At 41.8% G+C, this 25589-nt stretch overlaps 1 protein-coding gene across 1 annotated transcript in view; it reads left to right on the forward strand.

The window, feature by feature from the left end:
• PCDH15 (protocadherin related 15) overlaps positions 1-25589 on the forward strand; it is a 2681631-nt gene that overhangs the window by 2356016 nt on the left and 300026 nt on the right. The window contains exon 28 of the mRNA XM_069240977.1: positions 15394-15482. Within this exon, the coding sequence (XP_069097078.1) occupies positions 15394-15482 (89 nt within the window). The remainder of the gene's footprint in view (positions 1-15393; positions 15483-25589) is intronic.

A 25589-nucleotide genomic window follows, 5' to 3' on the forward strand; every position in this document is an offset into this window, starting at 1 on the left:
CCAATTGGCAAGAACATAGTTAGTATTCTATGTTTATCCTGAGGTCCCGTATGGAGAAATACTGCTTCCAGCGCAATAATTTGTTGAGCTAACCACAACAAATTTCTTCTAATTTGGCGGGCACCTTAACCATAATCGAATGTACAGTTGCAGGGTTAATGCCTGGCATTACTGCATGTGGTTGCGCTGAAGCAGCACGTGCTGGGTTTGTGTTTAATGTTTCTATTACAAACTGTACTAAACCTCTGTATATTGCCGTCAGCTCAGTATATAGGCAACAGACTTCAGCTGCTGTTAGGTTTGCTGAAGCAGGGTGAGGTGTATATGAGGCCAAAAAAGGCCATGTAGGACTATCATTACTTAGAGGATCTAACCTAACGTGTAAAATTGTGTGGGGTAGGGTGCCGTCAAGCCAATTATTATGGTCTTGATAAGATAGAATTATTTCTAGACATGCATATGCTCTTTATTGTGCAGGTACGTTTGCATGTGTATAGTGACGAAATGTATTTGTGTTCCCATCAACTGCTGGAAATTTGACCCAAGAATAGAAAAGTTCTGTTATATAATCTGCGTGCACCACACAAGAAATGTCACTGGACCCCCCTGGGCCGTTAAGCCATGTGCCAATAAATGCGCAGTAAGGTGCAGTCTCATATTGACTGCAATTGCTACCTGTTGCGCATTCGCAATGATAAATGGTTAACTTTGTTCAGAGAAGGCACACCAAATGGGGATTATCCTTTTAGAGTTCAAGCTTGAATAACCTTCAGCTTTAGTTAGGTGTTCCCTACTTAGCTGAGGAGGAAATCCTCAATACCACAGACATATCCGTATATAGTACTGAGGTGTCTTTGTATATAGTGAGACTGAGATACTCAGGAGAACCCGAAAATAAGAGCCTGACCAAACATTGGCGGTGCCATGTCACGTAGGTTCTCATTATTCTAATGAGACTACTGGATTTGAGAGACAGAATCGCCTGCGGTGAGGGAGACGGAGTCTTAACCCACTACAGTTGACACCTGTCACCCCAATCTGGGTTTTGCTCCGGCTAACTAGCAGTGCCTCATCTCTACCCAAGAGCAGGGATGATTTGGCAGCTGAGTGCATGACACACTTGACTCCTCAGGGAAATCGTGGTCACTCAGATCTCATCCGTTTCTCTCAATTACATTAGTCTCACATATACAGTGACAAGCAGAGGCAGTATATGTTTCTACAAGACTTTAATGAAGCGACTGTATCTTAGACAATAAAGCATGTATTGCAATATCCAGGATGATAAAGCACGACAGGATTAAAATTGTGGCAAGGAGAGTAAAGCATAGAAATAATGCTACCATATTGTCACTAGAGTCGATAGACTAATTCCAACCTAGGCTATATTAGAGCACAGCATGTTAAGCTCTAGTCCTGCCCTTCAGGTTCCCCTGGGAAGACATCATCCCCCATACCTTAGCAAAGACCTGAAGTCTGCATAAGCAGCTGTAGCGAAGCGTTCATCGATCAGCATACAGTTGTGGTCATCTGGTTGGAATTTCCCTCTATCGTGTAATGGACAAGGAAGTGTTTTTTTAATAAAACAGCTGATCTTCTGAGAAAATGTCCCTACGTAAGGATGTGTATTTTTCTATGAATATCAGAGACAACATGTTTACCAAGTGCACCGACAACCTATAATACTGCAGCCTTGAAAGAAGCACAAAGTGAATAAGAATGTCTTGTTTAAAAACATACGGCCTGATTACAACTTTGGAGGAGGTGTTAATCCATCCCAAATGTGACGGATATACCACCAGCCGTATTACGAGTTCCATAGGATATAATGGACTCGTAATACGGCTGGTGGTATATCCGTCACTTTACGGTCACTTTTGGGACGGATTAACACCTCCTCCAAAGTTGTAATCAGGCCCATAGTGCTGGCTGAAGCATGAACAGTTAGATAGAGAGAAATAAAACAAGACCGCAAATGTGGCTATTGTTAAAATAATAAACGAACCTGAATAAAATATATTGAGGCTAAAGTTCACAGCAGCAGGCCTAGTGTGCTGAAATAACGTGCATGGAGCTACAATTAAAATGGCTACACAACAATTGTATTATAAATGAATTGCATGTTATCATGTAATATTTTCAAAACTGAAAAACACATTTTTATCATATGTCTACATTTAAGAATATTATTTAAGTATTTAAGTTAATAAATTAACATGTTTTTATGTTATTTTTATGTTGTATATATTTTAAATAAAACATTTTAAATTTCATTGCACTAATGTTAATTACATTCAAATACACATACTTACCAGTAGTATGTTGTTTTTTTGGACCATGATATTTTTGTTATCTACTTGATATGTTTCCTTCATTTGTATGTATGCATATAAAGTCAATATTCTTGTTGTTAATATTTCAACAATAGGTTTTTTGTTCCACAATTTTTTTGTGGTTGAGATTTTGTCATATAAATCCATTCCTGGGCAATTCCAGGGTAGGATCAGATACCTTTTTTGCAATAGAATTGTATATTAAGCAATAGAATTCAGGTTTTCTTCCTTTCTGACAAGATTGTAGTTTCGATTTCCCCCCTTTAATGCTCTAGTAAAAGTCTACTGAATCTAATTAAAAATGGTGCCAGTTGTCTGGTTATCATAGATGTGTAGTCTAAATCAGCTAAGGTACTTACTTCAAGGCAGTGATTATGTGAAATGCCCCGCATAATGAAAATTCAACTAATTCACTTTTCAGATGAACTTAAGACAGTACATAATAAATTAACTCTAAATTTAGAAATACCCAAATAGTTAATTAGAAAGTGAAATACCAAGTAGATACGAATTGTAGTTTGCACTTTGAACTATAGTAAAAATTCTCATAAAAAATGTGCTACCAAACATTGTATATGTGTTCCAAAATATGTGACCCTCTGATGAGGCTACAAGGTGGAAGTCTGGCAAAAAATTTAAATTGTTCTTTGAAAAGTTTCTCTTTGTTTTATGTTTGTGAACTGTGGATTGTTGTTCATTGCTGTTTCCTGAGATCATCTAAACAACCCTTTACACATTACTCAATTGTGAATTAATCATAAGGGGAATGAGCAGAATTCTTAGCTGGTGTATGGTATGGTGGGTGTGAAGGCAATAGAGCTGACCACATGGGGTTTAGATTACTAATGATGCCAATGCGGAGTGAGAGAAAACCAATACCGATGTCAGATCTGTGATCATAGTTTAAAAAAGTGGATCACTCCTCATTCTACTCATACAATGCCCCATGCCATGCCTCACATGCAGAATCGGAATAGAATATAGATTCAGGAGTCATTTTGCAGCTGTTGGAAAGGGCTTTGGGGACAGTGGTCAAAGTGCGGGTGGGTTATGGTATGAGAGCAGACGGAACAATGTCAAACAGAAATATCTCAGCTGCAGTGGAAGTAACTTGGCACTAAATTTAGGCTACGTTAGAATGCCCATAATAAATAGAATTCTCTTGCAGAGGCAGTTTAAAGCTGGCAGCATTGTCATAAAAGTTTGATCTTAATATTGATCCACTAGACAGATGTATACCTCACCACTTCATTTTTGTCTTTCCTTCTTCTAGTGTACGTCATTTCGTGATCTGTGTCTTACACCCAGACACTTTTTAGAAGTGCAAGAACTTTTTTTTGCAGAGGCCAGATTACAGCAAAAGCTCTGCAACTCAGAGAGAGAGGAGGAGAATACCACACTAAAATTGTGTAGCAGTGGTTTGTAACTGTGTGCTGAGAAGTGGGGGGTTGCCAAAGTAATAGCCATCTTTTGAGATCAGCCAGTTTTAACCAGACACAGCTGTGTTTTGCTCATTAATTAAATTGCAGCAGTGTCTGGCAATAATATGATTACAATAGGACAGAATATTCTTACATAAGCACCAAGAAAATAAGAAGATGACAGGATGCAATAGCTAAACTTTATGTTATGCATGCATCTTACGTTCTTTAAGAGACCCCAGTCATTGCTGAGCCATTATTTCAACACTGGCAGTTCTCTGTATGGAGTACAGTGAGAGCAAAATCACTCATCATTCAGACCTAAATATCACCTATCTGTTTGCTTTAGTAACTAAAGTGTATACTTAAATGCCTAATGCAATTCAAACACTAAGGGGCATATTAGCGCCACTTTTCTTGCACCCTTTAGTGCCCATCTACGACCCCCATGTGTGCGCAGTATTTAAAATACAGCACACCATGGCACAGGGTAGGGTCAATAGCATCATTTTTTGGACGCTATTGATGTACTCTGCAGGAATATCGCCAAATATTTGGCGCTACCGCTGCAGAGTACATAGGGACCTATTGTATTCAATGGCATGCCCCCTTTTAACGGCTGCTCTGAGGGGCTTTTAAATATGCCCCTAAATCTCAGTTTAAATCACATTTACTTTTTCCACCTCAAAAGCCCATAAAGAAATCTGCAATGTTACACAAAACGGCACTTTGCCTTCTAAAGCTACATGCAGGAGTTCTGCATGACGTTTTGATAAAAAATTCAGCAATTAGATTTTTTAGATTTTTATTTACCATAACTAATCAGCTGAAATTCCTGTGTTGAACTGATCTTTAGAAACATGGTTTTTGTAACTTACATTTGTGTTCATATGAGTCCAATGCAGTACAGTTACTGATTTAAGGTGGTACGATAAGTCAAGTCTTGGCAAGTCCAACATGTCTTTCAATAGGAACAGTGCAAAGCATTTGATAGGTATCTACCTTTTTAGAAACATATGTAAACATATCAAAAACATGAAAGTAATACAATATGTGGCAAATGGTGACACAACAAAATGTGCTAATTTTACAAAATGAAACTGTAGAAAGTATACATGGGTAAAATATCTTGAAAGGCAAAGACTAACACCCAGATTTAATAAGCCCATTTTGTTCCATTACGTCAGGCAAAGGCCTAAGAGATATTTACTAAGCCATGCAAAGCCACCTTGAGTGGCTCTGCATGGTTTAGTAAATCCAGAGTAAGGCAAGGCAGCGCAAATTGATGCCATTCATTACTCTGTGTTGGGAAGGCATTCCATGGGTGGGCTGTGGGACTGGCACGCATCTTACCCACTTATTTAGGTGCATTCCCAGATTTACTCGGGGCAGTAAACCTGGAAATGTGCCAAAATACTACCCCATGCCAATAGAGACTCCACAATGAGAAATATGTTTTTTGCTCTTTGTTATTTCCTCTCTCTATATGTGCTGAATTCTGCCGCGCATGTAGAAAGAGGAAAATGCTTTTGAGAATAGTTTTTGTGCGGCAAGCAGTTCCTTCCTGCACAGAAATAATCCTGTCTGTGATTAGGACCATGGCACCATGGAGCAGTGTTGGCATTAAGCTGCACACAATACAACAGGGAAGAGAGAGAACAGGAATGTGCCATATTTTAGTAACTATGGTGCATTCCTGCTCTCTCCATTTGATGCAGCTCAGCAAGTTTTCTTGCTATGGTCTATCAAATTATACTAAATACGGCCCTACGTTCAGAGAACAGAAGAGCACCATAAAGAGCAGAAATCACAAAGCATCAGCCCTCATATATTGGAATGAGTCAGATAACAGTATAAGCCAAATAAGAGTTCACATTTTGAAACAAGTGAATTTATGGAGAGAGAAGGAGACGGGTAAGTCGATGATTGTTTAGCAAGAAGCAAACATTTTTGTATACTCATCATCATACGTATAACATCTACTTTCGGGTTTCAATTATTAAAATCATAGAAGTATAGGTTAAATCAGAACAGTGTGGAAGAAACAATAAGAAAAAATATAAACATACACTGGAATAGACATTTGGGCAAAATGGTAACATGAATGTTGCAGAAAATAAAAATGTAGAGATAGTCCAACATCATTGCACTAAATAAAAATGAAGCAACAGTCATACAGATAAACAGATCTGATAACATCAGCAGATAAATTAATGCCGGTCTAGCTTGTCTAAAACCTTATTGCTTGAATAACAGGATTAGATATGGCTTGTGCAGCATGTATAACATTTCCAGAAAATAATAAAATGCAAAGAGACATATCTACAAGAAAGTGGCGAATCAGTTATAATCCACCATCTTTCTTGCACCACCCTGCACCCCCCTTAACGTCACCATGGCGCATGTTAGCAAATTAGTGTCAACATTTTTTATGCTACTGTGGCGCATTGGTCAACTGGCGCCTAAAATTATAGCACTAGTCCTGCAATGTGTGGGTAGGCCCAAATGGAAACAACAGGAGTTTCACTTTAACGGCTTGGGTCTTTCACTACACCATTCTTCTGGGCCTCTTAAAGGGGGAATGCCACCCTTGTATACATTATGACTTTCACAGGTATAATATGGTGCAAGGGGTTACAAAGTGATTGCAGCATTTTATAAATCTGGTGCAGGCGAAAAGGACTCCTTGACACAGCCTTAGTATTAAAAAAATGACGCCAGGTTGGCACAAGGAGGCACTAGGGGCTTGTAAATATGCTCCAAAGTATCTTGTGGAGAGGAAGAATGAAGACAACAGGGACTAAATGGAGGAAAATACAACTAAAAGGAAAAGGTGTAATAGGTTTATTGTGAACCATGTCAGCAAAAGCCGATGGTGACTGTTTGTAATAAATATGTAATCAGTCTCAGTTATAGACTCTGATTTTTAAAGAATGAAGGATGTAGCCAATGGGGGACAGAGTTCAATTTCTTTGCTCTGGGCTTTCTGGTGCATTAAAAGCCATTTTCATCTATTCAACATTTCCCTTGACAATTGAGTCTGGCTTAAAAAAATAGACCTGGACATCCTAGATCACAAAAAGAAGACCGAATATCAATAAGGCAAGTTATGTTTTTAGACAAATCTAAACTGAGACAGTCCATTTTGTTAATTATGGTAAGGCCAACTTCACTTTTTTTCGGCCTGATTGACAGCCAGGCAAAGAGGGCTCCCACTTTGATAAGGCTTCTTGGATGAATCACTGAAACACTTGTGCACCAACAAGACTGGATGACAAGATTTAATTAAAATGTTACATTTGAAGTGACAAATGAAAGTTCTTGTTATGTATGTCTAATTAGTGTGGAGGATGATGGGTGTTTGCAACTCATATTGTTATTGAACCCCAACGGTTGTGTTGAGGATCAACGCTCTTTCACAAAGGAGGGAGATAGAAAATAATAGAAGGTTCTCTCTCTCTCTCTCTCTTGCTCTCTCTTTCTGTATATGTATTTAGTTATATATGTATGTGTATACACTTAAAAGCAAAGATTACAGAGACGTTATTGTTAGGTTCTGAATTTACTCACACAAAAACATAGATATTGAACAGTTATACTTAGAGGTATTTCAAGTAAGTATAACTCATACCTTAAGGTAACTATAACTTGTGCTCCCCCATGCACAGTTTTTTCCTCAATAATTGTACTACTGATGTTTCATTTATAATTGTATTTATGTTATAAAAGCTGTTATGAATGTTGTTATATCTAGGGTAATTAGCAGTGCATGGAGAGGGTGCAAGTTACAGTTTCCTTAATTATATTGGAGCACAAGATATGGTTACTTGAAATAACTCTAACTATAACTGCTGAATTTCTATGGCTTTGTGTAACTACATTCAGAACTTAACTATAAAGTACATGTAACCTTTGTTTTTTAAGTGAATTTCATTTTTTTAATTCTATTTCCTAACTATAATATCCCTGTAACCTTTGTGTTTTTCAGTGAATTTCTATTTTTTTAATTTAAAGTGATGTTAATTTATGTTAATCCAACCATCTTTCAGAGATTTACGCATGTGGGATTGGGTGGCTATAGGGGGTTGACCAGAGGCCAGGCCTGCAATAACTACCCAACCCCGTGCCAGCTGTGCGTGGTAGGGGTTAACCCCAGGGACTGGCCTGTGGTCACATTCTGTGGCCAACCCTGCATAAACACCTAATCCTGCATGCATAATTCTCTGAGTAGGTCTGTGAGTGTGTGCATGAGTACCTCAGTGGGTCTGTCAGTGGGTGCATGGCTCTCTGAGTGGGTCAGTGAGTGACTGTCTGAGTCTCTGTGTATGGAGGAATGGCTCTCTGAGTAGGTCTGTGAGTGGATGCATGGATGAGTGGGTCTGTGAATTGGTACATGATTGTCTGAGTTGGTCTGTGATTGAGTGCATGAGTGTCTGAGTGGGTCTGTGAGTGGGCACATGAGTGTCTGAGTGGGTCTGTGAGTGAGTGCATGAGTCTCTGAGTGGGCTTGTGTGTAAGTGCATAAGTGTCAGCGTGAGTGTCTGAGTGCATCTGCGAGTGGGTTTGTGAGTGTCTGTTTGGGTGTCATTAGCTGTGTGAGTGACTTGGCCACAGAGGAACCTCATCTGACCTTTTGCCCAGCAAGAGTTCACAGTTTTGCACAAAATATCTACCCAAGTGGAGTTCTTTCTGCCTCTTTGGTAAATGTCCAGTATGTATTCTACACTACGGCTGCATAGTGGACAAAGCGGAAATGTGTGTAACAAACTTGTGTGCATTTTTGCAATATGATCTTGACTTGAACATCTAACTTCAAAATTCTGTGATAACATGAATCCTCCAATAGAGGGTCCAACAATACTGCAAAGGTGTGTATCTCCACCAAACAAGGGTCCTTCCTCTTTTTATATATGACATTACTTCTTCTTCGTTTTGTGGAGATGTCCTCATTTCCCTCTGTATCAAGAAGGTACCACCAAAATCAGGGCCTTTTGGTAAGCACTCCTTCATCCTGGAAAAAGGAAGGAATACCTTTCAATAGTACAAAAATCAGGAAAGGGTGCTGTACAGCTCCCTCCCAGCTGAGTTTGGCCCTGGGGGCCCAATTCCCTGGGGCCTGGCCTTAAAATATATTAGTTTTTCACATGTTAAAATGAATCCTTATGTAGAGAAGATGGTGAGTCTACAAAGAGTTGAATCTCCATCAAACAAGGGTACTTCCTCTTAATTACATAAAGAAAGTGCTTCTTTGCGTGGTGTAGATGTTCTCATAATCCTCTGCATCAGCCTTCAAACAGTTGAAATGCAGGGGGCACCCAAGGGCCAGCTCCTGCTATGTCCCAGAGTGCCCACCCTCAGGACATAGCTGTTTGCCATTAAAAGCAGCTCCTTGCTTGCTTGAGCAATGCCGGCTCACACAGGAGACTGGAGATGGCTGGGACCACGGGGTAGGCCTTGAGGCTACCCCTTGGTCCTAAGAAGCTCGTAAAAGGCTGAAAATGAAAAAAATAAACATAAGCCTATGGCCTAATGATCAAGGTATCAGACATTCACACAGGAGGTTGGCGGTTCTTCTCCAGATATCTCTGTGATCATTTCCCTCTTTAATTTTTTTAAAAATTTCAAATGTTTACTGCTCATACTGAAAGGTGATCTCACTCTTTTTAATTGACAAATACATTTTTCTTTTCAATTTGTCCAGAAATATATTATTCTAAGTATATCATTGGTCAAAGCTTAGAACACACTCTCTCCCTCTCACTCTCTTTCTCCCTCTCTCTCTTTCAATCTCTTTCTCCCACTCACACACACACTCAGACCCTTGTGCATCCACTCACAGCTCCACTCAGTTATGTCCTTATATGCATAATATATATATATATATATATATATATATATATATATATATATATATATATATATATATATAAATATATATATATATATATATATATAGGTATAGACAGACAGATATGTATATCTATATATATATACAAATATATATATATATTGGCAGTACCATCCACAAGTTAAAAGTTAGATTTTTGCAACACTTTAGAGCCATTAAAAATCAAGATAGAACATATCCCCTGGCCAAACACTTTTGGGATATACATAAAGGTGATTCTAGTACATTATCATTCTATGGCATTAAATCCATCAAAAATAATCCCAGAGCCGGTGATAGAACACTGGAACTTAGACAAATGGAATCGAAGATGATTCTATTATTAGGTTCTGAATCTCCTTGGGGACATAGGCCCTCATTCTGACCTTGGCGGGCGGCGGAGGCCGCCCGCCAAAGTCCCGCCGTCAGGTTACCGTTCCGCGGTCGAAAGACCGCGGCGGTAATTCTGACTTTCCCGCTGGGCTGGCGGGCGGTCGTCTTCAGGCCGCCCGCCAGCCCAGCGGGAAAGAGGCTTCCACGATGAAGCCGGCTCGGAATCGAGCCGGCGGAGTGGAAGCTGTGCGATGGGTGCAGTTGCACCCGTCGCGTATTTCACTGTCTGCGCAGCAGACAGTGAAATACATTTAGGGGCCCTCTTACGGGGGCCCCTGCAATGCCCATGCCAGTGGCATGGGCACTGCAGGGGCCCCCAGGGGCCCCGCGACCCCCCCTACCGCCATCCGGATCCCGGCGGTCGGACCGCCGGGATCTGGATGGCGGTAGGGGGGGTCGGAATCCCCTCGGCGGCGCAGCAAGCTGCGCCGTCTTGGAGGATTCTATGGGGCGGCGGTACACTGGCGGGAGCCCGCCAGTGTTGCCGGTCCGACCGCGGCTTTACCGCTGCGGTCGGAATCCCCATTGGAGCACCGCCGGCCTGTCGGCGGTGCTCCCGCGGTCCTCCGCCCTGGCGGTCTTTGACCGCCAGGGTCAGAATGACCGCCATAATCTTGATGACAAATTAAATGTCCATCTAAGATGAAACAATGATTGTTTACTGCATTAATGGAGAGACCTTGCGTGTTGGGGGGTTTCATTTATATTCAACTATAGTCATAACATCATCATTTTTACTGTTACAACTGCCATACATAAGGGGTGTCTTTTTTTATATAAATGATTTTGGAGAACCAACTTGTCTTGAATTGATGTTTGATGAATTTTCTCACACAAAATTATTTCTACAATTTTGTGAGATTCTTATTCCCATTCTTATTTAATATTTATAGAGGAGGGAAAATAGATATGTGTTTTTGTATTATTTAAAAAAAAAATTTACCACTGTTTTGCACCAGTTATATACACTTTATTTAATATAGAAATAATTTTATATCATTAGCACTACGCACTTTAGTCCATGATCGGCCTCTTTTCCAATTTGATTTTAATACATGCATAAATCAGAAAACCTATATTTTAGCTCTAAATAGGTCAATATTGTATTTACAACAAAAAATATGCATTGCCATCTGGATATTTAATTATAACATCTAGATATAATGAGACACAATTTTGAACCAATGCATTTATGGGTCATACTTAAATGGACATCATGTAGGAAGATAGTGAAGTGGCAGTATATTTGATTAGAGTAATGAATATGATTTTAGATATTGCAAATTATAATTATATTAGACACTAAATTGCATTGAACCATATGATAATAATTATTTTATTGACTGGCTTATATGTAGTGACCAATTTTTTATAGAAAATAATTATTTATAATGTTTTTTAACATTATATAATATTTACAATATTTATGATAATCTTATTTGAAATATTTATAGTCATCCATAGCTAGAAACCCACATTGAAAAATATGTCCTACAAATACTTGATAAATTAAAGTGATGGTGGTTGATCAAAAAATCAACAACATGGGCCCAAGTCATGTACCAACACATAACTTCATGTTTACAATATTTATTTAATGAATATTATTATATTCAATTAATGTTATGTAATATGCATTCATGATAATTATGTGCCATGAATGATATATTGGTGTTCAAATTGTTGGAAGCAACTCTTATAATGATAGCAAAGCCAAAACCCTAGGTTTGTGCATGTGTTAAGATGGCCTCTATAGTAGATCACATTAGAAGGCTATAGAAATAAAGGATGGAGTTTAACCTGTATATATACGGTGCCGGCTTGTTGGCCGGATTTGTCCAGTTGAAGGCGTTCTGCCGAAACGTGTTGACATTTCTCTTCAGTACTCTGTAAACCTTTACACTAATAAAACTTTATGAATTCAACACGGCTTTGTTGAAAACGACTTTGTTCCGATGGTCTGGATCGAATTCACGGGATCGGTGCAGCCGTTAGATGGTCATTGTTCCATCTATTGAGGATTATCTATCTATATATATATATATATATATATATATATATATACATATATATATATATATATATATATATATATGTATATATATATATATATATATATATACATATATATAAATACATATACATATAGATATACGAAAACTTTTATATTTATAAAATGTATATGTATATGTATTTATCCTGTTTGGTCCACTTTTGGATTCTGGTGTGCTTCAACAAAATGTGGGGTGCGTCCTCTTGCAGCTGGACCAAGCAGCTAAATACTACACTGTTGGACCTGGCTTTTTGACAGGGTCATCCCCAAACTTTTTGCCTCCTTCCTCCTATTTTTTCTGACCTGTTGTTGTTGGCTTTTGAACTCTGGGCACTTTACCACTGCTAACCAGTGCTAAAGTGCATATGCTCTCTGTGTAAATTGTACTATTGATTGGTTTATCCATGATTGGCTATTTAATTTACTTGTAAGTCCCTAGTAGAGTGCACTATATGTGCCTTGGGCCTGTAGATTAAATGCTACTAGTGGGCCTGCAGCACTGGTTGTGCCACCCACTTAGTAGCCCCTTTATCTTGTCTCAGGCCTGCTATTGAAAGGCCTGTGTGCGCAGTTTCACTGCCACTTTGACTTGGAATTTAAAAGTACTTGCCAAGCCTAGAACTTCCCTTTTTCTATATATGTCACCCCTGATGTGTGCCCTAGGTAACCCCTAGAGCAGGGTGCTGTGTGGGTAAAAAGCAGGACATGTACCTGTGTAGTTTATATGTCCTGGTAGTGTAAAACTCCTAAATTTGTTTTTACACTACTGTGAGGCCTGCTCCCTTCATAGGCTATCATTGGGGCTGCCCTCATACATTGTTGAAGTGGCAGCTGCTGATCTGAAAGGAGCAGGAAGGTCATATTTAGTATGGCCAGAATGGTACTACAAAATCCTGCTGACTGGTGAAGTCGGATTTAATATTACTATTCTAGAAATGCCATTTCTAGAAAGTGAGCATTTCTTTGCACTTAAATCTTTCTGTGCCTTACAATCCACGTCTGTCTAGGTTTAGTTGACAGCTCCTTGTGCATTCACTCAGGCACACCCCAAACACAGGGTACTCAGCCTCACTTGCATACATCTGCATTTTGAATGGGTCTTCCTGGGCTGGGAGGGTGGAGGGCCTGCCCTCACTCAAAGGACTGCCACACCCCCTACTGGGACCCTGGCAGACAGGATTGAACTGAAAGGGGACCTGGTGCATTTCTTAGCCACTCTATGAAGTCACCCCCACTTCAAAGGCACAATTTAGTATAAAACAGGGCCTCTGCCCTACCTCATCAGACACTTGCTGGGGAAGAAACCTGAACCAGAAACTACATCCTGCCAAGAAGAACTTCCTGGCTGCTCAAAGGACTCACCTGTCTGCTTTCTACAAAGGACTGCTGCTTTGCTTTTGGCCTGCTGCCTTGCTGAACTCTTGTCTGGCTGTAAAAGTGCTCTCCAAGGGCTTGCGCAGAGCTTGCGTTCTGTTCCCTGAAGTCTTAGGACCAAAAAGACTTCTCTTTTTCATTTGGACTCATCGTGCGCTAAAATTTTTGACGCACGCTGCTCGATGCGACGCCTACGGGGCAACCGGAACTCCGACGTACGGCCTCGCATGGACAACGCCGCCCGTCTTCCAGAGGGGAAATCAGCGCGACGCCTGCCGTGAGAAAGAAAATTCCACGCACAGCCTCCCGGAACGACACGCAGCCGGATAACAAGCCGAAGAATCTCCCAGCGTGAAAAATAACAACGCAAGTCCATGTGTGAAGGGGCGTAACCGACGCACACACCATTTTTCCACGCATCTCCTCTTCTGCGGCCCTCTGCGGAGATTTTCCACTCCAAACCAGGTACTTTGTGCTTGAAAGAGACTTTGATTACTTTCTAAAGACTTAAGACACTTTATATCACTTTTCAGTGATATCTTTACAAATTCATATTGCATCTTTGATCGTTTTGACCTGCAAATACCCAGATAAATATCATATATTTTTCTAAACACTGTGTGGTGTATTTTTGTGGTGCTATATTGTGTTATTGTATGATTTATTGCACAAATGCTTTACACATTGCCTTCTAAGTTAAGCCTGACTGCTCGTGCCAAGCTACCAGAGGGTCGGCACAGGATAATTTGGATTGTGTGTGACTTACCCTGACTAGAGTGAGGGCTCTTGCTTGGACAGAGGGTAACCTGACTGTCAACCAAAAACCCAATTTCTAACATACACCTTCTGTTGCTCCACACAACCTGCCTTGAGTCGCACAATTACTGTTAAACTATTTTATTAGTGCTTCATTTTTGTATCCATACAGTGAAAAATAAATCTGATAAGTTTCAGTCCATCACAGTAATTGTGTGACTCAAGGCTGGTTGTGTAGAGCATCAGAAGCTATGTATATATATATATATATGTATATATATATATATATATGAAACCTTCAATACTCCCTTAAATACCAGGAGAACCAGGACACCTCCAATATGAAAATTCAATTTATTTCAGCACAAAAATCCAACGCGTTTCGGCAACAGCCTTACTCATGGATCCATGAGTAAGGCTGTTGCCGAAACGCGTTCCAAAAACCCATAAATTACCCTTGCCAGTGCCACCCGAAAACCCGTATCCACCCTAAACCCTCAAATTACCCCTGCCACCCAAAAATCCATACCCACCCTAAACCATACTTACCTGCAAAATACTTAACTTAACGACACATATACCTTTTTCATTCATGCCCTTACAATGACATTTTTTGTAAAGGCATGCCTGGCAAAGGTGTAGTAGTTGCAAAATTCTGCATGGTAAAGGTTATGTGTGGTAACGGTACATGCGTTGTAACAACTGCATTGTAATTGTAACCCATGGTAACAGTCTCATTGTAATGGCTGTTTCCCGCTGAAGGTGAGAGATCTAGGCATGACAGAGATCTGTAAATATAACAGACGAACCTCTACTGATGTGGTGTGCTCACAGGCACCACCGTGTAAATAAATTACATCTTAAGTCATATAGTAACCCTGTGCAAACACTCATCTACCTTATGGGATGCTTAATAACTGACTTAGTAGAATGCTTTGGTGATAAACTCACACAAACAATTCAATTGTTGTATTTTACGAATCATTAACTGGGTTTGGTTTTTTTTCCTACCTGTTCAGTTGCCTTAACACAGATTCAAATGACACGTAATCAATGCAAGGACAGTTTAACAGAATTGAATGTATTTATATAAAAATTCATTTGACTATAAATGCGGAAATCTTTTTGCCATTTTACTCATTAAGGGAACAATGTATTTGTTGTTTTCTTGTTTAGGTTTCTGTGGTCAATCAGCTGGATATGCAAGTAATTGTTTCTAATGTGCCTCCCACTGTTGTGGAGCAAAACATTGATGAACTTATAAGGTAACCAAATAAAGCATGTATTTAAATGTTTCACATTAAAAGTTATACATCAAACTAAATGATTATGCCGTTTATAGCAACTTGAATGTATAATTTTAGTAGTGGTACACTGTTTGGCAGCATATATTGTACTGCACACAGATTGAAAAATACAAAGTGACTTTGAATATTCTAAAAAAACAATTACCCTGGTTTCTGTATTTTCAAAGGACCTAGTTGATTCTGGCCATTGCAGCATAAGCATGTACTTTCAAAAGGATTTTGATTGTATTCTTCCAATTTATTTACACATGCTGAAATATTCTCACCAGAAATAATTATTTTCCATTTCTTTCAAATCATGATGGTTAGATGTCTAAATGAAATAGCCATACCTCTATAGCTTAATAAAACAAAATACAAATGTTTGCAGTTGATATAATGTTGCGATAATTAGTTTTGTTGTAGCTCTCATTATGAGTACCTTGGTGGGGTAGACTTAATTTTCGGGGATGAAAACTGCAATCACAAGTTTTTTCCCATGAGGATATAATGCAGGGTTTGGGGCTTACTGCAACAAAAAGTGCAAGTTCCAGTATTTAACAGACGTTTTGCCCATTAATGTTTGGCTGGTTTGACCTGCAGGAATTCCCCTGGAGAAAATTGTAAGGGATGCCATAATTAGATGCAGATTAATAGATGAAGCTGATGAATCTGGCATCCACTTGTCCAAATGGCTGAGCATTATCATCATTTATGTAAATTGAAAGGCTGCATAGAGTTCTAGTAGGATCTGCTTTCTGTCATAAATTGAATTATTATAAGGACTCACCCAATCCTACTTCCTGCAGTCTTAATTCCCCTCAATTCTCTGGTGCCTAATTATGAATGAAGGGGAATATTTCAGAACTGTTGGAGTTGGCACATGACTTACTTTCCTATATTACTAGGTTGTTCAATTTAGCTAACACAATTTTATTTTGTGTAATGAGCTAAATAGCAGGGCCACTGAATTCTGCTCTAATTTGTAAAGTTCTAAGCTGTTCAATATGTATTCCATGGCTATTGAGTGCAATGAAATCTGGTAAATTGTAGTTCATAGTTCAAGTTTAAATTTGTTTATATTAATATTTAGACCCACTAAAAGCTCAGTATGTTGTAAAGGAAGTTTTCTTTGAAATACCTATGTAGAAGTCATAAAGGAATATTGGGGGTCATTCTGACCCCGGCGGCCCAGGGTTGGCGGGAGTACCGCCAACAGGCTGGCGGTGCCCCGCATGGCATTCTGACCGCAGCGGTTTGGCCGTGGTCAGATGCGGAAAACCGGCGGTCTCCCGCCGGTTTTCCGCTACCCAAATGAATCCTCCATGGCGGCGCAGCTCGCTGCGCCGCCATGGAGGATTCTGACACCCCATACCGCCATCCTGTTCCTGGCGGTTCGCCTGCCAGGAACAGGATGGCGGTATGGGGTGTCGTGGGGCCCCTGGGGGCCCCTGCAGTGCCCATGCCAATGGCATGGGCACTGCAGGGGCCCCCGTAAGAGGGCCCCACTTTGTATTTCAGTGTCTGCTTTGCAGACACTGAAATACGCGACGGGTGCCACTGCACCCGTCGCACCTTCCCACTCCGCCGGCTCAATTCTGAGCCGGTGTCCTCGTGGGAAGGGTGTTTTGCACTGGGCTGGTGGGCAGCCTTTTGGCGGTCGCCCGCCAGCCCAGTGCAAAACCCAAAATACCCTCAGCGGTCTTTCGACCGCGGAGCGGTATTTTGGAGAATCACCCCCATTGTCTCCATTGTAGGAAGGTTGCCAGACAGAACACTCTTACTTGTCCCAGTGTTAAAACTCCCCCACATGATGCTTGTAATTCAATTATTATTAGGAGTTTAGAGCAAAATTAATATCTCTTGGAAAGAAGTAACATAGAGACAAGGAGCGTACTTCTACTAACATAATAGGTATTAAATTAGTAAAACTTAAGACGATGCAAGAAAGTCATGAGCTTATGTTAGGAAGTGGATTAATGGTGAGGGCATGTAAGTACCCATATTAAGCAATAGCCCGTAACACCCACTAGGACCCGTGAAGTCTCAATAAATTAATCCCCACTCAAATCTTCGTAGCTTGGCAACGAGCGACAAGTCTTAACTTAGGAGATAGGTGTGTAAAGCATATAAAAATCGCAAAACAGTAAATAAGTAAAACACAGAACAAAATAAAGGGAACCGGAGATATGAATTTTTAAAGAATTCATGTTTTCTAGCGCATAGAAATGAAAAGCGCCAGTCTGGTCACAGTAGACTGGGGCAAAATCAAAGTCTGAGGCCGACCGCAATGAATCCCTGCTCGGCTACAGCAAGTGGGAGTCCTTGGTCAAAATTTTACCTTCAGACTTAGGGGGTCATTACGACCCTGGCGGCCGGCGGTAAGTTGGCGGTAACACCGCCAACAGGCTGGCGGTGTTCCGCCAGCAATTATGACCGTGGCGGAAAAGCCATGGCCATACCGCTGGCCCCTCCACTTTCCCGCCAGGTTTCCGCCTGGCAATCATAATCCCCAGTGCAGCGGTGCAAGCACCGCTGCCCTGGGGATTATGAGTCCCCGACCGCCAGCCTGTCCGTGGTGGTACACACCACCATTGAAAGGCTGGCGGTAAGGGGACTTGGGGTGCCCCTGGGGGCTCCTGCACTGCCCATGCATTTGGCATGGGCAGTGCAGGGGCCCCCAGGCATAGCCCTGTCGCGCATTTCACTTCCCGAATTTGGGGCAGTGAAATGCACGACGGGTGCTACATCAGCATTGCCGCCGGCTCTATTACGAGCCGGCAGCAATGTTGATGTAACACTGTTACCGTCCGCTGGCCCAGAGGAAATGTCATAATAGGAAGCCAGGAATACCACCAGCAATGGCAGTATTCTGTCTCCCGCGGCCTCAGTGGTCTTTTTACAAGACCGCCAAGGTCGTACTGACCCCCTTAGTCTTTTTCTTGAAGATTTAATTCAGTGGGACGAAGTCTCCAATCTGATCAGACCTCCTTGTAGCCTTCTTCAGATACGCGTCACAGGAGACCTAGTTGGAGAATTCTTCCTTCGGACTTAGATGAGCCAAAGCTGAATCTTGATCCGATGTCCCTGGAGCCCTCCTCGGATATGCTGCACAGGAAGTACCGCTCAACTTCTTACGTTCAGACTTTGTCACTTTTGTGAAGCTTTTTCTCTTCAACATCAGACGACCCTCCATAGCAAGGCAATATTGAGTCCGCGTCGTCAGACTGCCTTTCCAGTAGCCCCCTTGAAATCCTGGAAGTCTGGGGCTCCAGAGCTCTTCAGCAGGACAAACCTGCAAGTCAGGCTGGGTCGTGGTCGACAAAGCCCGTCTTGACTCTCGACGGCGGGTGGGTCCCTTTATGGAGCGTTTTACCAAAAGTTCTCCAATCTTTTCCAAACTTCTGGATCTTGTTCCAGAAGGTCTTTGAAGGTCCTTCAAGGGTCCACAGCTCATCCTAAGGTTCCAGAAGCTTTGAGTTGCTCCTTGAGGGCTATGACTCTAACTCCCAGAATGCACCTGGCTCAAAGTCTAAAATGGCTGCTCGACAGTGGTCAGCTGGTCAGTTTCTTCAGGATTTGATACAGGCGACTTGGGATAGCTATTTTTCACATTTAGCAAGCAGGGGGTCTCTTCTTGCACCAGTCAAAGACAGGCAAAGTCCTTTTTGTGGTGAAGCCCAAGTGTGCAACTGGTGCAGTTCTTCAGAGTGCAATGTCCAGGTTCAGGTCAGGGGTCCCAGAGGCAGTCCTTCTTCTTCTGATATTGTTCATTGTAGGGATCTGAGGTGTGGGTGCAGCTCTGCCATAGTTATCCTTGCTTCTGGGGTGAAAAGCAGGGTGGGTTGACTGTACAATCCCAGGCAGGCCACTACCACCTTGGGTGAACACTTCCAGGGAGCAACATTCTTTAAAAATCCCACATGACTGAAACTGAATTTTTTAGGTTAGGTCTGGCTGAGCCCACCCACTGGTGTGGCTAAAAACTGTTAACACAGCCCTCTCCTGTCCTCTTCTAATCTAATCAAAAGGTCACCTAATTGTCTGGGGTTGCAGGAAATGGGGAAGTTCCTGAGCTGTTCCAAATGTCCTTCCCTCCTTTGAAGACCAGTTTGGCTGGTCTCCCCCTATCCTGTTTGACCATCTGCTGAGGCAGATCTCCTCCCCCAGGCACATCCTTTGTGCTCAGCTCAGGCCACTTCACACCTCATCAAGGTAGCCTGGCCGGGCTACCTGAGGCTGGCCAATAAGAGAAGGGCACTACAGAGCTGAAGTTGGCAACTTTCAGGTAGAGTTGTAAAACTATTTACCGGAACAAGTTATATTAAATCCAACAATGGCAACTTATGGGATTTATTATAACAAGAAATGTGATACCAAACAAAGTATCTGTCTCCCAAGGGGACTTTATTAATTAAAATAAAGTCTTCCCATTTTAGCCTATGGAACCCATTCACCACAGTGAGGGAAACATTGTTTTGTCTATTTTACCTCATCAGGGCTTCTAAAACAATTTTTATAAGGTCCCTGCTTATAGTTATATGGCATGCAACCTTAGGAGCACTTAGGGCACACCTTAATTTTAATTCCAAAGTGGTAATTGCATATGACTTTAGTTTAAAAGCAGCCAGCAAGACAGGCCTGCCTTTAAAATGACACGGGGCACCTCAGCAGTGCACCTATGGGTGCACCACCTATGCTGGGGTCCGTAAACCTACATGCCCTACCATATACTAGGCACTTATAGGTAGGTTGACATAGCCAATTATAATTAGCCTAATTTGCATACTCATTTTACACAGAGCAAAGGAGCAGGGACTGGTTAGCAGTACCCAGGGCACCATCAGAGTCAGGAGAACACCAGTAAAATGTGAAAAATGGGGGGCAAAAAGTTAGGGGGCCTCCGGGATCAACCCAGTTTTCTCACAGTTTATATTTGAGATTATGGGGATATTTGTGACAACTCTCCATCAGTCAACCACACATACTCTAATGTCAGAGCTAAATGCCTTCTTTTTGTAACACTTTCATTTCATCTAATCCTTTTCCCGTAGGAATATTATATATAGGTTTTAAAATGTATTTGTGAGAAATTGGGTTGTTGGTTGAGTTGAGTGTTAACCCTGCTCAAGAAACCTCCACCTTCCCTATCAGAGTGGTCCCCAAAAGTCACTAAATTAACCTGTGTTTAACCCTCTGGTAGATTGGCCCAAAAACAGGCAGACCTAACTTAGAGGAAATTTGTAAAGTATTTATGCAATATAGAAGCAGCAACAAAGTGAAAACACAACACAAGAAAAATCCCATAGCGATTAAATAAAAATATAATATCTAAACAATAGAAATCAAATTAGTAGAACTGGAGTTTAAGGTAAAAAGTAGTGCCTAAAATATCAAAGCACTAACCCAGGACATCTAGGCAATCAATCAATCAATCAATGCATCTGTGTTCAATTTTAAATTAAAGCATTAGCAGCTTAAAGTACATACAGTTTAAACAACCAGCCATATAGCAAAACTTGACAATACAGGAACAGACAATTAGAACAAAGTGCATACAATCAAAATGGTCGTCATTAGAGTAACTTGAATAACTTTCTAGAAAGTATTGTACATGGTTGACTTATAAAACAGCAGAGTGTTTCCAAAGACAGTCTAATCCTCACAAAAAAACACGAGGAGCTACACTGTACCTGCTCTAAAATGAAAGAGAAGCGATCTTTCCCAATGGGACAAGCCTTCCCCTTGTTTTTTTGCCAATATCTGTCCGACTGCCCCCCACTGTTGAGGAACTTCTGCAATGGCCCTGGACCCTTGCAGAGACTCACTAACCAGGATATCCGGTGAAAGATTGTCACAATGCACTACACCCCATTATGACTATGGTAGATTTTATTTCCTTGCTTCCCATCTTGTGCAACCTTGTGTGCACCCACAGAGGGGAGTTTCTTCTCCCACTGTTTTCTGTTCCTGGTTGTGCTGTTGCTGCAGCGGTCGGGGGAAGCATGTGGAGTACACACCAGGGTGGTAAGAGATGGAGTGATTGGCAAGCATACCAGGCCAGGCAGTGCTGGAGGCTAGGTCAGAAGGTTCATTTGGGCAAGGATAAGTGTAGGAGTAGATTAGGTAGAGACACCAGGAGATACCCTGTCCCTTTCCTGATGAATTGATGTTTTCATCTGGTTTTTTTTAGCATGTCCATCCGGGCTCTAATCTTCTGGGTTTTCTGCAGCTTTTATAAGCTTCTACTACTAGGAAGTAATTATTTATCAAACTGGATGAGTAGATGTTACTCTGTAGGTGGTAGCTGCGGCTGACGTTTCCTTTAACAAGAGGAGGTGAGCAAATGTATCTTACTTAAATGCTTTAATTGATAAACTACTATGCAATGGCCTTCAAGAGATCCCTGGCTTACGGTCACTGAATACCAGATTTCAGATACTGGATACCAGAGCTTCAGAAGGACCTGTGAGAGAGGGCGCAAGTTCCAGAAATCTTTGTGGGACAGAATGAGTTAAACAACCTCCCCTTGAATAAAGCTTGAGGGGTACTTTAGTGTAGGACACATGCTAAATATTCCCAGTTGAATTCTGTCAAAGCCCTTCAGAGTTCTTTTGGTTGTTCACTGCAAGGTGCTAAATGTGAAATTTAATATTTCATGTCAACCCTTCTGTTACTGTATATTGGACCTCATTGGACTTCTCTGGACCCCATTGAATGATTTACTTAGTTTAATCATCAGTCATGGCAAAAAAAAGAAAATCACCATGCAAGTCTTTGCATCTAATTCCTCAGATAAAAGCACTCCATTGACAGAAAGTTGGAGAGCTCAGTGGGGGGTAATAAGCACACAAATAGCATTGATGCAAGGAAGAAGACTTGCCATGAGTCTAGGTTCAGTGCCAACCTCGGTAAACAGCTTGACTCCCCTTAACTTCAGTTGCTGCTGTTGCTTCACATTGCTTGTGGCAGGTGACATTGATAATGCCAATGAGAATACTCATTCTTCAGCCTGTAAAAGGACCAAACTAAGGTCCCATGCCAGGTAAACTGTCTCCTTTTGCTACAACTTCAAACACTACTGAGGGAGATAATCAAACCAGCCATTTGTATTCAGGCTCTACCAGGGGAAATTGTGGTTCCACCACTCACCACCACTCACCACAAGCTGTGCCAATCCCTCCTCTAAGGTGTCTGAGTGCAATTCCTTCATTCAGAGTTAGGGCCTGTTTTAGAGTTTGATGGACAGGTTACTCTGTCACAAACAAGACAGGTATCCCATCTGCCATATTACAGTTCAATTATAGTCTATGAAATTGGAATATGGTAGACAAGATATCTGTTATGTTTGTGACGGAGTAACCTCTCTGCCAATCTTTAAATCAGGCCCTTAGTCTAATTTTTTGAAATTGAAAATCTCCAGCAGGATGAGGCTGGATACCCTTTTGATGAAGGTCTTCTGTATTCTTTCCAGGCCTAGAGGGGCAGTCTCTCTTACTGTATTTCTGCCAACCACCCACACCACACTCATTCCATAAATTACAACTTCTCCTTCATTGAAACAATATTCTGTAGTCTAACAGTAGACTAGGTCCTATAGATTAAATGCTCCTAATGGATCTGCAGCATTTAGTGTGCCACCAACGTAAGATAGCCCCACAGAACATGTCCCAGGTCTGCCAGTGCAGCCTGAACGCATTTTAAATTGCCAATTCAACTTGCAATATAATCCCCTTGTCAACCCTTAACCTCCCCTTTTATTGCATAGAAGTCACTCCTTGTAGCCCACTGGGCAGGGTATTTGAAATGTAAAGTTTGGACATGTACTTTAACTTTTTCCTAGTAGTGGAAAATGCCTATATTCGATTTTCCACTACTGTGAGGCCTTCCTCTCACATAGGATAACATCGGGTTGCCTTATTACATTTAATAAGTACTAACATTTGATTGGGCAGACATAAGAATTTGATGTTAGGTAGCTGAGAAATTGTAATTAAAATCCCCTTTAATTGTAAACTTGGAATTCCCTGCCCTAACTATTTGGTGTCTGTTTCTGGGTCACATGACTCAGAGTAATTTGCAGTTGGATCTTGGTCATTCCTCCCAGATAGCCACACAATAGAAGTGATAGGTGTGTCTGGATGGGCCATTAACTCGCAGGATAGGGGCCAGAGCCAGTCACAGCCTCACTTGCAACTGTATAGGCGGTGCTTTGCCTTGACACAAAGGACTTGTCATACCTGTATTGTTCATGCAGCCATCTTGGAACCAGGGCAGGCATAGCTTCAAAGGTAAATACAAAACAACATCAGATATAAAAATAGAACCCTCACACCCACTCTTCAGTTCACTCTCTGGACCACTGGAAGGGCTCTCAGAGGACTGCTATTGCTGTGGCCTCCTGTGTACTCCACAAGACTGTTTTACTGCACCTGGAAGGATGGGTGGCTTTGCACCTGAAATCTGAACAGTCAGAGGCCTACCCTGCTACTTGATCCCTGTTTCTACACTAGAACCCAGGACTACCAGAGTAAATTAATGGGTTAGATAGCTGTACTCTTGTTCAGAGCCTCAGGAAGTGAAAAAGATCCCTTCAAATTAAATCCACAACTGGACCCATGGCTAAGTGAGTCCAAACCCTCCGCAAGTGGTGCTCTCCAGTCATGGACATGTGGTGGTGGTGCACAGACAGCAAAAATTCAAATTTGCGACTAAAAGCTGCTTTGTGAACCAATGAATGACTGCAGGTCAACCTGACTTTGCAGCAGCTCTTGCTAAATGGCAATCGACAGCAGAAAATCCTGTTCGGTGTTTCTTTGACAAAGGGGTATGCAGTCTCCTGGAAATCTAGTCGACTTGAGGCTCCTGTCTTCTCCGGCCGGAGATTTTCAACTTCCAAAAAACAGACTAAGGGCCTCATTACAAATTTGGTGGATGGGATGAACTATCTGCCAAACATATGATGGGGAGGTTTCCACTTTACTGGTGATCTCCTCGTCGGCCCTATTGTGACTTTCCTCCTGGGCTGATGGGTGGAAACCAATGTTTCTGTCCATCAGCCCAGTGGGAAAGTGAGAGCAGCATTGTCACCGCCTCATAACCGAGCTGGCGGCAATGCTGCCGCCCACATGGAGCACTGGCACTGGGCAGGGGCAAGGGCACTACTATGCCATGGGCTGGGCAGAGGCTTCCCTGTGGCCCCCTACACCTGTTCTCCGCCAGCCTTTTCATAGCGGTGAAACTGCCTTGAAAAAAGCCTGGCGGAGAACCAGGTTATAATCAGCAGGGCAGCGGTAACTTCAGTGCCACCCTGGCTGATTATGACCTGCACCACTGTCAGCCCGGTGGGAACATTGGGCCAGATGTAGCAATATTGCAAATTTCGAGTTGCAATTTGCGAGTCCGAGCGACTCGCAAATTGCAAATCGCAATTTGCAATGCAGAACGGTGTCTCAGGCACCGTCTGCGACTCGCTATGGGGTCGCAAAGACCCACCTCATTAATATTAATGAGGTGGGTCGCAAATTGCGGCCCCATAGCGACTATGGGCATTCACAGATATGGAGGCCTGCTGTAGTCAGCAGACCTCCATGTCCGTGACTGCTTCTAAATAAAGCAGTTTTTTTTTTTTCAAGTGTAGCCCGTTTTCCTTAAAGGAATACGAGCTGCACTTTTAAAAAAAAAACTTTTGTTTCGGTATTTTTTCAGGGCAGGTAGTGGTCCCTTGGACCACTACCTGCCCTGAAAAAATATTTTGGGGTCCATTCACAAAGTCAAAGGGGTCCCATGGGGACCCCTTCCAATTTGCGAGTGGGTTACCATCCACTTCAAGTGGATGGTAACTGCGACTCCATTTGCGACCGCATACGCGGTCGCAAATGGAATTGCATACCACTGCGAGTCGCAAATAGGAAGGGAACACCCCTTCCTATTTGCGAGTCGGAAATGCATTTTGCGAGTCGGTCACGACTCGCAAAATGCATTTCTGCATAGGAAACTCCGATTTGCAGCTCGCAAACGGCAATCCGTTTGCGAGTCGCAAATTGTTTCCTACATCTGGCCCATTGTTCCCAAAGGAGACAGTAG

Source organism: Pleurodeles waltl, chromosome 6, assembly GCF_031143425.1.
Source record: "Pleurodeles waltl isolate 20211129_DDA chromosome 6, aPleWal1.hap1.20221129, whole genome shotgun sequence".
Lineage (NCBI taxonomy): Eukaryota > Metazoa > Chordata > Amphibia > Caudata > Salamandridae > Pleurodeles > Pleurodeles waltl.